Here is a 12,562-nt window from a genome sequence, read left to right as displayed (position 1 = left end):
ACTTCTTGTGGCAGCTCCTTCATCTATACACCATTCTCTGGATGAAAAAACTGCCCTTCAGATCCCTATTAAAACTCTCCCCTCTCACCTTAAAATCTATGCCCTCTAGTTCTTGATTCACCAACTACGGGATGAAGACCATGTACATTCAACCTGTCTATGCTCCTCGTGGTTTTATACAATTCTAAGATCACTCCTTGTTCTTCTGTGCCCCAATAAATAAAGTCCTAAGCTCAAGCCCTGACAATATCCTCACAGATGTTGTCTGCACTTTTGCCATCTAAATGGCATCCTTCCTATAGCAGGGTGACCAAAGCTGAACAGAAAATTCCAAAGGCAGCCTCACCAACATCATGCACGCATAACTACAACATAACATCCCGAATGTTATTCTCAATGCTGTGAAAAATGAAGGCCTTCTTAACCATTCTGTCTAGCAGTGATGCCATCTTCACAGCAAAAAAAAAACAAGTGATGAACACAGAATATAAAAAGTCAATGAAACAGTCCAGGAATGTCCAACGTCGGCTCAGTTCAGTCCAATCAAGTGCTGTGCTGTTCACTGACCGCAGGCTGCGCAGCCTGTCCACCCCAATCAACGTCACACAAAACAGCACTAAAAAGCAGCAGCCAGATACCAAAACACATCACAACGTGAACTACAGAGTCCGGTTCACAACCTTGTTGATCAAACCAAGGTCCACGAGGGCAAGAGGTAAATATATTCTACATGAGCATCAGTAAAAGGTGTTTGATAAGGTTCTGCATGGTAGAATGGGATTGCATGGGATCTAGGAGAGATGGCTAACTGGGTACATAATTGGCTTGATCGGAGGAAGCAGAGGGTGATGGTAGAAGGTTGTCTTTTTATTTTCCAAAGTGGAGGCCTGTAATTAGTGGCGTGCCTCAGGGGGTCAGTGCTAGGCCCATCGTCTTCTACATCAATGATTTGGATGAGTATCTACAAGATATAGTTAGCAAGCTTGCAAATGATACTAAACTAGATGGTGTTATAGAGGAAGTTTATCAAGAATTACAGAGGAACTTGATCAGCTGGGTAAGTGGGCCAAGGAATGCAAATGAAGTTCAATGCAAATAAGTGTGAGCTGAAGAAATATCCCCCCTGACCCACAGTAATTTTTAAATGATGCACCATAGAAATCATTCTATCAGGATGCTTGGTATGGCAACTGCTCTGCCCAGGACTGCAAGCAACTGCAGAGTTATGGACAAAGCTCCTCGTAGGATAAGGTGGATTTGTCTTCACAATCTACCCTGTGATGGCTTTGCACCTTATTGTCTACACTTTCTCTGTAACTAGAACACTTTATTTTGCTTTCTGTTAATGCTTTCCTTTGTACTACTTCAATGCACTGTTGTAATGAAGTGATCTGTATGGATGGATGGGATGTTAAATAGCTTTTCACTGTATCTCAGAATGTGACAATAATAAACCAATTTAACTTTTTTAAATTTACCAATTTATATGCATCACTGTGGTTAATCAGATTGTTCTACAAATAATAGGTTTATCCCTAGTCCCCTTTTCAAACATCTGCAATCTTCCAACAGTTAGGCACCAGTCCTCAAAGCTTAGATGTTTGAAAGGTTTATGGACATGGCTCCTACAATTTTATCTCATCTGGATCAGGTGATTTACCTACCTTAAGCGCAACCATCCTTTAATAGCACCTCCTCATCCATTGTTTTAGCCAATGCAGAATCTCAACTAAATCTTCCTTTGCCAAGACACCAGCAGCATCACTCTTGGTAAAGACTGGGATAAGGTACTCAGTACCAGTCACACCCTCTGCCTCCATCAATAAATCTCCTTGGGCTCTGATCAGTTACATTTCTTCTCTTACAATATTTTTACTGTTCACATACTTTTGGACTTTTTTTTTTAAAGTTTGTTGCTGGTTTTTTCTCTCTGCTTCGCTCATTACCTTTTTGACTTTCCTTTCTGTAATCATGGCTGGTTCTCACTCGTGCTAACAAACTAGAATCTGTCCTGTGATGTTTTTATGGCTGTATTTGGTAGGATAGATGGGAAGAAACCATTTCTTCTAGTGAGAACATTAGGAGACATACTGTCTCAACTTTGCTAGACAGTCCCAAGCCCAGCTGCGAAAGGAGGGTTGGGCATTGGACTAGCAACCCCATCACATAAAAACCCAGCGCTACAGAAACACAAATAGGATATCCAAAGACCTTATCCTTGAGAGAGGAAGGATCTTTGAAGATTGGCTACATGTGATGCAGGAGGAGGAGAAAGAGATAATTACAGGATTATCATGATTGATTTGAATGGCATACTCCTGTTTCTACCAAATAAAATAGATCTGTTTTAGTAGAATAACAATCAGACTTGGTTTCAATATTAAACAAGAAACTCTATTTAATAGATTATCCAAATATAAAATTCCAGACTACAAGGAAGTAGGTACTTTAAAACTACTTGTTAAAATGCTGAAAGAGAAGTATGACTTATTTTCCATTCATCACACTTGTGACTTGGTACATAAAGAGTAAAGTTTATAGAGCTGCTTAAGCTTACCTGTTGGAGAACTTCTGGGCTTAACCAAGGCAGAACAGAAGCACTGAATTCTGGAAAATCATATACAACTCTTAGCCTTTGTCCGTCACTGATCATGCTGCAGAGACCATGCAGACCAGACAGATAAATATGTCCCTCCCCAGAAATAAGTATATGGCTTGGTCTAACACTCCTGTTGAAGGAAAAAAACACAGAACTCAGTTTGTCTCAGCTGGGAAAGTACTTTGAATAAACTTTCCAGACCTAATCTCACTCAAGATGGGGAATTGACTGATCCTTATTTGAATACCTGACAAAATGGGAAGGTTGAATCGGTCTCTAGTCTCTTCTAAATTTGACTAGATTCAAATTGACTCCAAACCATTCAATTTCAAGACAACACCAGTAAAAATTAATTTGTTAATGGAAAAGCTAAATAAGACTGTACTGATGCACTTCTCACTGAGCTAATGCAATGGAATTATAGAAAAATATTTTAAAACAATATTTAATCCCTTAACGCATTAGCTCAATGCAAGCCTCAAACGAAAAGAAGTTTTCTTGAGGTTTCATGGTTGTATTAAAGCATCATAAATACTGAAAATGAACACTCAATCTATTTAATGCAAAGCAGTATAGCAAATGGAGCACTGAGGGATTGTATACTTTTACAACTGACAAGAAAACTAGAAGGCAATCCAGAAATTATGTGTATACATGCTAACACTAATATTCATTTAATCTGGATCATGAAAAATCAGTAACATTTACACTGTTGTAGTAGGGAAATGACTGATTGAATAAATGCACTAACATTACTAACAATACAAGCCAAATTTCCCAGATTGCATTGCACCTCCCTACATTTAATACCTTAAATTCTTTCAAATTTCTATATGCCTCTAGATACTATTTTTAAAAAAGAGCTTGTCGTTGTTGGACATAAAATCTCATCAATTATTCCTTTTAAGGAGAGAGAGGATACAATTTAGCATGTGTACACCATTGCCTTAACTCATCATAGAGTTCTCTTTGCAATTTTAATGACAATAAGAGGTACAATTTGACTTGCTTTTTGATTCTGTTTATAATCACATCTCGACTTTAAACAAATCAAATGCAACGCAGCAGATTTGGTATAATGACAGATTCAGAAATAAACACGAGGTTAAACAACATCAAGAGGTTGATTCTTGTAATTTTTAGAAAGCAAAGTGTGATCAACAAATAACACGATAAATTCAAGAAAACAAGGATCGAAGAAAAAATAGCTTAGCTTAATATCTAAATTTACCTGTGAATGCATCCCATTTGGTGAATATAATCCAATGCCTTCAGGACTCCATAAAAAATATGTGCCATTAAACTTTCACTCATGCCTTCAGTAAAATACAACTTCAGCAGGCTGCTGGCAGAGCCTAGATAAGGTCAAAAAAGCAAGCTAAAGAGGCACACATTCATTAGAAAGCATTAAATGTAAAGAGTATAATACAACAGATGAAGGTCCCTGTATGGGTTTTACCTTACCGTAGGCTGTGAATGCCAGGATGACCCATAGCTCACTACCTTCTGCAAAGACGGCTGGATGTGGCAGGATGTTTGGATGCCGGAGAAACTGCCAGATAAGCAGCTCATTCTGAAAGCAAAGCACAAATTCTCCAGATAAGGATACGTTCACGAAAACAAATACATTACAGTACATCATCTCACACATGAAACGCACGTTCCATTCTTCCTGAAAATGCCAGCAATTGTTCCTCTTTGGTTACTCTTTTTAATTTTTTCTTAAAAGTTACTAATCTCTAACTCTTTGACTCAATGTGGGGTAGACAGGAATAACTAGTGTTTTCCTGAATTTAGCTTGGGCATCAGCTGGTGTGCCAGAATGGATTCAACTGAACAAGAATGAGCATTGGGTGCCATAAGATGACCAAAAGAATGAAGAAATGGAATGAGAGTTAATAGCAAGGCATATAGAAAGGTGTCTCAAGGGCAGAGTCAAAAGAATTGTCAAATGATAAACTGATTGAAGTACAGTACATTAAACAAATATTTTGCATCCATCATCATGGTGAAATACTGATGAGACTGCATGGCAAGATGTCCACATCAGTGACAACAGTTCAAATCTCACAACAAAATCTTAAATATTCTTTAATCACTCCAATGAAAAATCTTCATGCGAAAACATTAATTGTGCTTTGCTGCACTTAATCAAATAAGGGTGGAATACTAGTAAATGTTGATGTTCTTTCTGCAGAAAATTCAAAGTTAATTGCCAAGTAAAGTGAACAACTAAGGCATCAAACTATCTTTTATCGCAAAGGATTAAGAAATCAAGTTGAAGGAACTCTTGCTCCAGTTGTTCTGTTCGCAGTTGATGCTTCCTCTTGCAGGAGTCTTGATCAAGACAGCAGAATATCCTTAGAAGGGACTGAGCACTTAGGATGAGGTTGAGAATAAATTTCATTACATTGGGATGCAGTTCCTTGGCATTCCCTACCCCAGAGGACCATAGAAAACTCAACATAAATTTGAGTTTGATATTATCCTTGGGGGCTCCTAGAGAATCAGGAACTAAAGATGAAGCAGGAAAGTGTACTTAATTATCAGTGTACTTAATGAACACAGTAGGACAGACTTGAAACACAATGGTCTTTTCCAAAATTAATTTCTATCAAGATGGATTGTCATATAGCTACCTTCTACATTCATCCATCCCTCAACAGGCAACAGTTCTTCCTCCAAGAAGCAAGTTATAGAAACACAGAAAACCTATAGCACAATACAGGCCCTTCGGCCCACAAAGCTGTGCCGAACATGTTCTTACCTTAGAACTACCTAGGCTTACCCATAGCCCTCTATTTTTCTAAGCTCCATATACCTATCCAGGAGTCTCTTAAAAGATCCTATTGTTTCTGCCTCCACCACTGCCGTGGGCAACCCATTCCACACACTCACCACTCTCTGCATAAAAAACTTAACCCTGACATCTCCTCCATACCTACTTCCAAGCACCTTAAAACTATGCCCTCTCATGCTAGCCATTTCAGCCCTGGGAAAAAGCCTCTGACTATCCACACAATCAATGCCTCTCAGTACTTTGTACACCTCTATCAGGTCACCTGTCATCCTCCGTCACTCCAAGGAGAAAAGGCCGAGTTCACTCAACCTACTCTCATAAGGCATCCTCCCCAGGTGCAGACATCCCACCCTGCAAAAGCTCATTTCAGGGAGGTAGCACCCCTGCCCCTTGCAACCCCATATCTCCAACCCCCCAGTCGACCTCCAAGTGTGTACGTAATACTTTGTTTAGTGACTTTGTCTAATCTGTAATCCAAGTTAGGTATATGCAGAAAATGTGACATTAAAATATGTACTTATATTTATATTATCATGCTTATTCTATTACAACTTTAAGCAAGTCTACAGGGAGTTCGGCCTCATCATGTAGGACTTCAATAGAGTAGCTCCTTAGCAGCTAGCCAGCTGGTTTAAATAACATTAGCCACGCTAATGAACGAATGACATCTGTTAAACTCACCTCAACATGTCTTTTACATTTTAACCCACCATGGGCAATAGAAAAGTCATTGTTGCAAACAGTGCAGCGAACAACACAGTCATTATTTTTGAGGTCGACTGTAAAGCCCGCCCACAGAGAAAACTGATAGGTCTACTTAGCACGAAGACAGACCAATCAGGATGCTCACTCTCACTCTCCCTCTCTCTCTCTCAAAAAAATCGATTTCCCGGATATTGTATACAATTTCCGGGTATCAGGGAGTCGCTATCAATATGCGGGAGACTCCCGGAACTTCCGGGAGAGGTGGGATGTCTGCACGTGCTACTTTTGAGGCATAAGTATAGAAATCAAGACTCAGTCAAAAGCTCAGAGAGTACTCTGTGGTGTTAGGTGCCAACTTTCCAATCAAATGGAACTTTGCAAGAGAGTTGGAAAGTGATATTTATTCTTCATGCAACATTTACACATAATCTGGTCACAATTACATTACTGTCATAGGAACTGGGCTCAAGGAACAAGTACAAGAAAGTGATTATCCATTTTTCTTAAAAAGTACTTCACTGACCATGAAATATTTGTCTGTCTGTCTGTCTGTCCAGGTACCATATCCGATACGGACTTTGGTGACCATGGTTTTCCATATAGATCTATCCTTCGTTTTTTGGATGACTTCCATTTTTTCAATGTGTAGCTACCTGGCTATGCTTTTGATGTACATAAGCTGAGGTTTTCCTCTAGATTTACTCCCCTCAATCTTTCCAGGGAGTATGAGTTTTTCTAGTTCATCTTTCCGCATGATGTGTCCTAGAAATCTGAGTTGTCTTTCTCTTATTGTTGGTATGAGTGATCGAACTGCTTGGGCTCTTCTGAGAACTTCTTCATTTGATGTGTGTGTGGTCCATGGTATTTTTAACATTCTCCTGTAGAACCATAATTCAGCTGCTTCTAGTCTCTTTTCCATTGCTGGGGAAATGGTCCAGCATTCACTTCCATAAATCAGGATAGAATAAATGTAGCACTGCAGCATTCTGTTTTTAGTGTACGTGCTCATCCTTCTGTCTGTTAATATGGTCCTCATTTTTTGGAAAGCTTCTTTCGCCATTGCTATTCTGTATTTGATATCTGTGTCACACCTGCCATTACTTGTTATTAGGCTGCCAAAAAATTTGAATTTGTTGACTTGTTTGATGTTTGTATTTCCGATCTTGATCACGCATTGTGGGGTGTTTGTCTTTCTGGAGATGACCGTGCTTTCTCTCTTCTTGGTGTTGATTGAGAGGCCTCTGCGATTATTTTCTGCTGTCACTATAGTGAGTAGCTCTTGAAGTTTTGTTTCTGAGTCAGCTATTAGTACGATGTCATCAGCATATCTGATGTTATTTATATTATGGCCTCCAATTGTGAATCCTTTGATGTCTTTGATACTTCTCAAGATATTTTCACTATACAGGTTGAATAAGTCTGGTGAAAAGACACAACCTTGCCTGACTCCTCTCATGATATTCACATACTCACTCACTTCTCCTTCTGTTCTGATGGATGCTGTCTGGTCCCGGTATAAGTTTCTTAAGAAACGTACATCTTTCCCATCTATGTCACGATCTTGAAGCATTTCCAGAAGATCTTGCTATCTGACAGTGTCAAAAGCTTTTGTATAGTCAATGAAACATAGGTAGATCTCTTTTTGTACCTGGATGGCTCGATCACGGATCATCCGTAGCATGAAAATTGCATTTCTGGTTCCAGTGTTTTCCACAAAGCCGCATTGTTCTTTACTGATTTCTGGTTTTATACAGCGTCTTGCTCTCATCATGATTACTCTGAAAATAATTTTTGCCACGTGGCTCATCAGGCTTATTGTACAATGTAACTCACGTTCTGTCGCTCCCTCTTTCTTTGGAAGTGTGATGAACACTGATTTACTTAAATCATCAGGTATCTCCCCACGATCATAGATTTCATTTGTTATTTCTGTTATTTTCTCTATTCCAAAATCTTCTAAGGCCAGTATCATTTCAACAGCGATGTTGTCTGGACCAGTTGCTCTGTTATGTTTTGTTTTATTTACGGCTGCTTGAATTTCTGATTTTAGAATGCTAGGTCCTTCAAGATTCTTCTTTATGTTCAGTCTTTCTCCTCTTTGGTCTTCAAAAAGTTCTTTTATATATTCTGTCCATCTGTTTAGGATTTCCTCTTTGTTCATAATTAAGCTGCCATCTTTTGCCTTGATGCATCCACTTGCTGAGCAAGGTAATTTGCCCGTTAGTTCTTTAATCTTATTGTGCATCAACTTTGTTCCAGGGTTATGGATTTGTAGCATTTCTATCTTTGAGCGTTTCTCATTTAGCCATCTGTCTTTAGCTTCTCTGCATTTTCTTTTTACTGTCTTATCAAATTGTTTGTATTCTTTGCTGTCTCTTAGTTTGATGGTCTGTTTTTGTTGCATCAATTGTATTATATCTTCAGTTATCCATTTCTTCTTACTTTTCCGTTCTTTTCATGGGGAAATGTTTGTGGACAATGTAATTTCATAGTCTGCATAATGCATATCCCAGTGTTTTGACGTACATGTGTAGATAACTCCACACTGCAGCTGTGATGCATGTCAGGGTCAAATAAATTAACAGCATCTAATATGAATGTTCACAAGTAAACTGATATATGGTAGGATTCAAGGGATCATTTCTTTGATGGAAAGATAGCAACACTATTTGAGAAAGTATGTCAAGCTATCTCTATAGCATTTTGACAATATTTAAAAACTACTAGCTCAATTAAAATTGTATACATTTAAAAAAGATTCTGCTTATTACATATTTACTATACTGACCTGCAAAGAGGACAGGTTTTCTTCAGAACAGGTGTCCATATTTGTGCGTTTGACAACCACCATGTTTCCAGATGGGATGTGCTTGGCCAGGTTCACTGTGGTTAAATTACTAAAACTCTTTCCTAACATAGAAAATAAATAAATATCAAGTCAATTATTGAATTTCCAGCAATCACTGTCTTATTAAAGCCAATGGGAAAATAGCTCAGTTAAATGAAAAGTACAGTAAGAATGTAATGAATAAAGGAGTCTCTTAAGTTAGTTCAAAACTTATAACTGTGAAATATTTTAAGTTCTAATGGATTTCTGTCAATTGCAAAGCAAGTATGGTCAAATATGTAAATGTAAGTTACTGGAACACTCACAGATAATACCATGAGAGCAGTCACTATTATGACCTCATGTCCTAACCAGATTAAAACCTCTGAGACATACCTGCCTGACAAACCAGTACTGGACTGTTCCAGCAGAAGAGTTGCTTTGAGAGACATTAAGACTTAAGCTATCCCCTTATATGCAAGATTCCCACAACAATATACTAATACTCCAGTGAACATGGAAGGTGTTGTGTAAATATAAATGAGCTGAAGAATAATTTTAACTGGAAAGGAAGACTGAACTGAAGCTCTTCTTGACTTCAGAAACCTTCAACCAAAAAGAAAACCAGGCATTCTTCACAAATTTAATAGAAATCCATTACAAACTATGAACATTAGTGTATCTGTTGTGAACAGATTAGAACACAAAACATTGAAAGAACTGTACAGCAAAGGAACAGGCCCTTCAGCCCACTTTATGTTCTATGTTACCAATCTGACTAACCCCATCATGTTTCATATCTTTTTACTTTCTACCTATTTGTCTGTCTGTCTGAATGTTTGCTACATGCTGCCAGTGTCTGCTTTTACCACCTCCCTCTGCAGTGTGTTCTGGGAACCTACCACTCTCTGAGTAAAGAAAAAAATCACCTCACAAATCTCCATTAAACTTTCCCCATATCACCTTAAATCTATGCCCTATAGTACTTGACATAATGTATCTCCTCTGGGAAAAAGGCTACCTACCCACCCTGCCTATTACTCAAAGCTTGGTAGCAGTGTTGTCAATACTCTGTTAACTGTCAGCTGAAAACTCTTAACAACGGAAGATGCAAAGGACACTGTAAACAGCAGAAATCAACTCCACAACCTGAAGAGGACAGTTGGTACTTGAAATCAAAGTAAAACCTTTCTAGTATTTGAAAACAGGTGTAATTATTTCGCATATGTGGATTTGCAATGCATTTTCCAAAAAGTATCATAATTCTAAAATGAAATTATTTAAGTAGTTGAGAAATACTGAAAACAATCAACCAACAAACAAGGATTAATGTCTTCAGAATAAAAACCAGCTGCTGAGATGAGTGAGCTGTTGCTTTATTCAACAGGACATTTGTAAAGGATGAACGCCTCATTGTTACAGGGATTGAATTTAAGAACAGGGAGGCTATGCTGCAACTACATAGGGTACTGGTGAGGCTGCACCTGGAGTACTGTGTGCAGTTCTGGTCTCCTTACTTAAAGGATATACTGGTTTGGAGGCTGTGCAGAGGAGGTTCACCAAGTTGATTCCAGAGATGAGGGGATTAGATTACGAACAGAGACGGAGTCGCCTGGGACTGTACTTACTGGAATTCAGAAGAATGAGAGGAGATCTTATAGAAACATATAAAATTATGAAAGGGATAGATAAGACAGAGGCAAGAAAGTTATTCCCACTGATAGGTGAGACTAGAACTAAGGGACGTAGCCTCAAGATTCAGGGGAGTAGATTTAGGATGGAGACTGAGGAGGAACTGCTTTTCCCAGGGGGCGGTGAATCTGTGGAATTCTCTGCCCAATGAAGCAGTGGAGGCTACCTCAGTAAATATATTTAAGACAAGGCTGGATAAATTTTTGCATAATAGAGGAATTGAGGGTTATGGGGAAAAGGTAGGTAGGTGGAGATGAGTCCATGGCCAGATCAGCCATGATCTTATTGAATGGCAGAGCAGACTCAACCGGCGAGATGGCCTACTGTTCTTAATGTCTTATGAGGCCATTATCAAATAACTCTAATTTAGTAAGTGTTTTTACCTAGTTCACACAAAAGCTCATAGTGACTGGCATTGGTTGTGTATATCATCTTATCTTCTTGCTGGGATCTCTGGGAACATGTGTAAAATCCATTTTTCTGTGTAGAAGAAAAGGAAACATAATAACAGATGAACATCTGTTCAGTTCAAGAAGAAAAATGATAGCAACTAAAATAGTGTCTTTTTTTAGTATGGATCAAATTGTTAAACATTAGAAATAAGCACCATTGCCAGGCAAATTGCAGGAAGAGTGCAGAGCTGATCAAGTTAAAAAAAGACCTGATACTTAACCTTCAGACAGTTTATTTGCATAAAGATCACTGAATTTATCAAAATCTGTAAAGCAGCTATATTTTCTGTTTAAGGTATTGAAGTTGAAGCAGTGAGTCTTTCACTCAATAACCAATAAGACCATAAGACAGAGGAGCAGAATTATGCCATTCGGCCCAGTGACTCTGTTCCGCCATTTCAACACGGCTGATCCATTTCTCTCTCAACCCCATTCTCCTGCCTAACCTTTCATGCCCTTACTAATCAAGAACCCATCTTCCTCCAACTTAAATACGCCCAAATACCTGGCCTCCACAGCCACCTGTAGCAACAAATTCCAGATTCACCACCCTCTGGCTAAAGAAAATCCTCCAAATCTCCATTCTAAATGAACATCCCTCTATTCTGAGGCTGTACCCTCAGGTCCTAGACTCCCCCAATATAGGAAACATCCTCTCCACAACCACTCGATCTAGGCCTTTCAACATTCGATAGGTTTCAATTAGATACCTCCACATTTTATTTTAAATTCCAGCAAGTACAGGCCAAACCAACCACTCCTCATATAATAACTCTTCCATTCCTGGAATCATTCTCGTGAACTTTCTCTGAACCCTCTCCAATGTTAGCACATCCTTTCTTAGATAAGTGGACCAAACATTTCTATTTTTGATATCTCTTTTTTTCCTCTTCAAGATTCTTTTGAAGATCCTGACCTGGAGTTACACTCTGATTTCAATTCTTTGCAGGAATGGGACCCACTCTCAGGGCCTCACAACTGGCCACTTTTTGATCCCAAGGAAGGTGAGCACGCCTTCAGGGCTCTTAATTTTTGTGGCTCTGGAGACATGCTGATTCTAGGCCAGTGCTCCTTACTGAAGCGTCACAGGAGAACACGGAATATCGGAAGCAGCAGGTTAGCTGCCGGGGGTTGTGTGTCCAGAGAGCTGCGCCTTTCTGGTGCTGAGTCCCTGGGAGCAGAGCTTGGAAAAAGCAACGCAACAGACTGTTAACATCGTTATGTCTCTCTCTTGCTGTGAAATGGGGACATCTCTTTTTCCCTTATTAGGAAGAGAGAGAGCCGAATGAAATGGGAGAGAGTATGTCAAATTACCAGGTGAATGAGTAGTTTTTGGGGTACTGCAAGTCTGTGTCTTTATTGATGCTAGCTGCACGCGTGAGTGCTTGATGGAAGGTGCTGTTGTTTTTTGCTGTTGGGAGGTGGAGGGGTGTTGCCTTGCTGCTGCTTGTGCATGGGAAAGAGGAGCTGGGGGGCTTTTGGGTTCT

At 39.2% G+C, this 12,562-nt stretch overlaps 1 protein-coding gene across 4 annotated transcripts in view; it reads right to left on the bottom strand.

The window, feature by feature from the left end:
• The window catches only part of LOC140199372 (STE20-related kinase adapter protein beta-like), a 42,466-nt gene that overhangs the window by 17,323 nt on the left and 12,581 nt on the right, over positions 1 to 12,562 (bottom strand). For all 4 annotated transcript variants that reach the window (XM_072261339.1, XM_072261337.1, XM_072261340.1 and 1 more), the window contains 5 exons: positions 11,007 to 11,103; positions 8,893 to 9,014; positions 4,064 to 4,172; positions 3,831 to 3,954; positions 2,558 to 2,729 (listed from right to left, as the gene is read on the bottom strand). In XM_072261339.1, the coding sequence (XP_072117440.1) occupies positions 2,558 to 2,729; positions 3,831 to 3,954; positions 4,064 to 4,172; positions 8,893 to 9,014; positions 11,007 to 11,103 (624 nt within the window). The remainder of the gene's footprint in view (positions 1 to 2,557; positions 2,730 to 3,830; positions 3,955 to 4,063; positions 4,173 to 8,892; positions 9,015 to 11,006; positions 11,104 to 12,562) is intronic.

This window comes from Mobula birostris, chromosome 6 (assembly GCF_030028105.1).
Source record: "Mobula birostris isolate sMobBir1 chromosome 6, sMobBir1.hap1, whole genome shotgun sequence".
In the NCBI taxonomy this organism is placed as follows: Eukaryota; Metazoa; Chordata; class Chondrichthyes; order Myliobatiformes; family Myliobatidae; genus Mobula; species Mobula birostris.
Note: the sequence above shows the minus strand (reverse complement) of the source record. Positions and strands in the feature narration are given on the sequence as shown.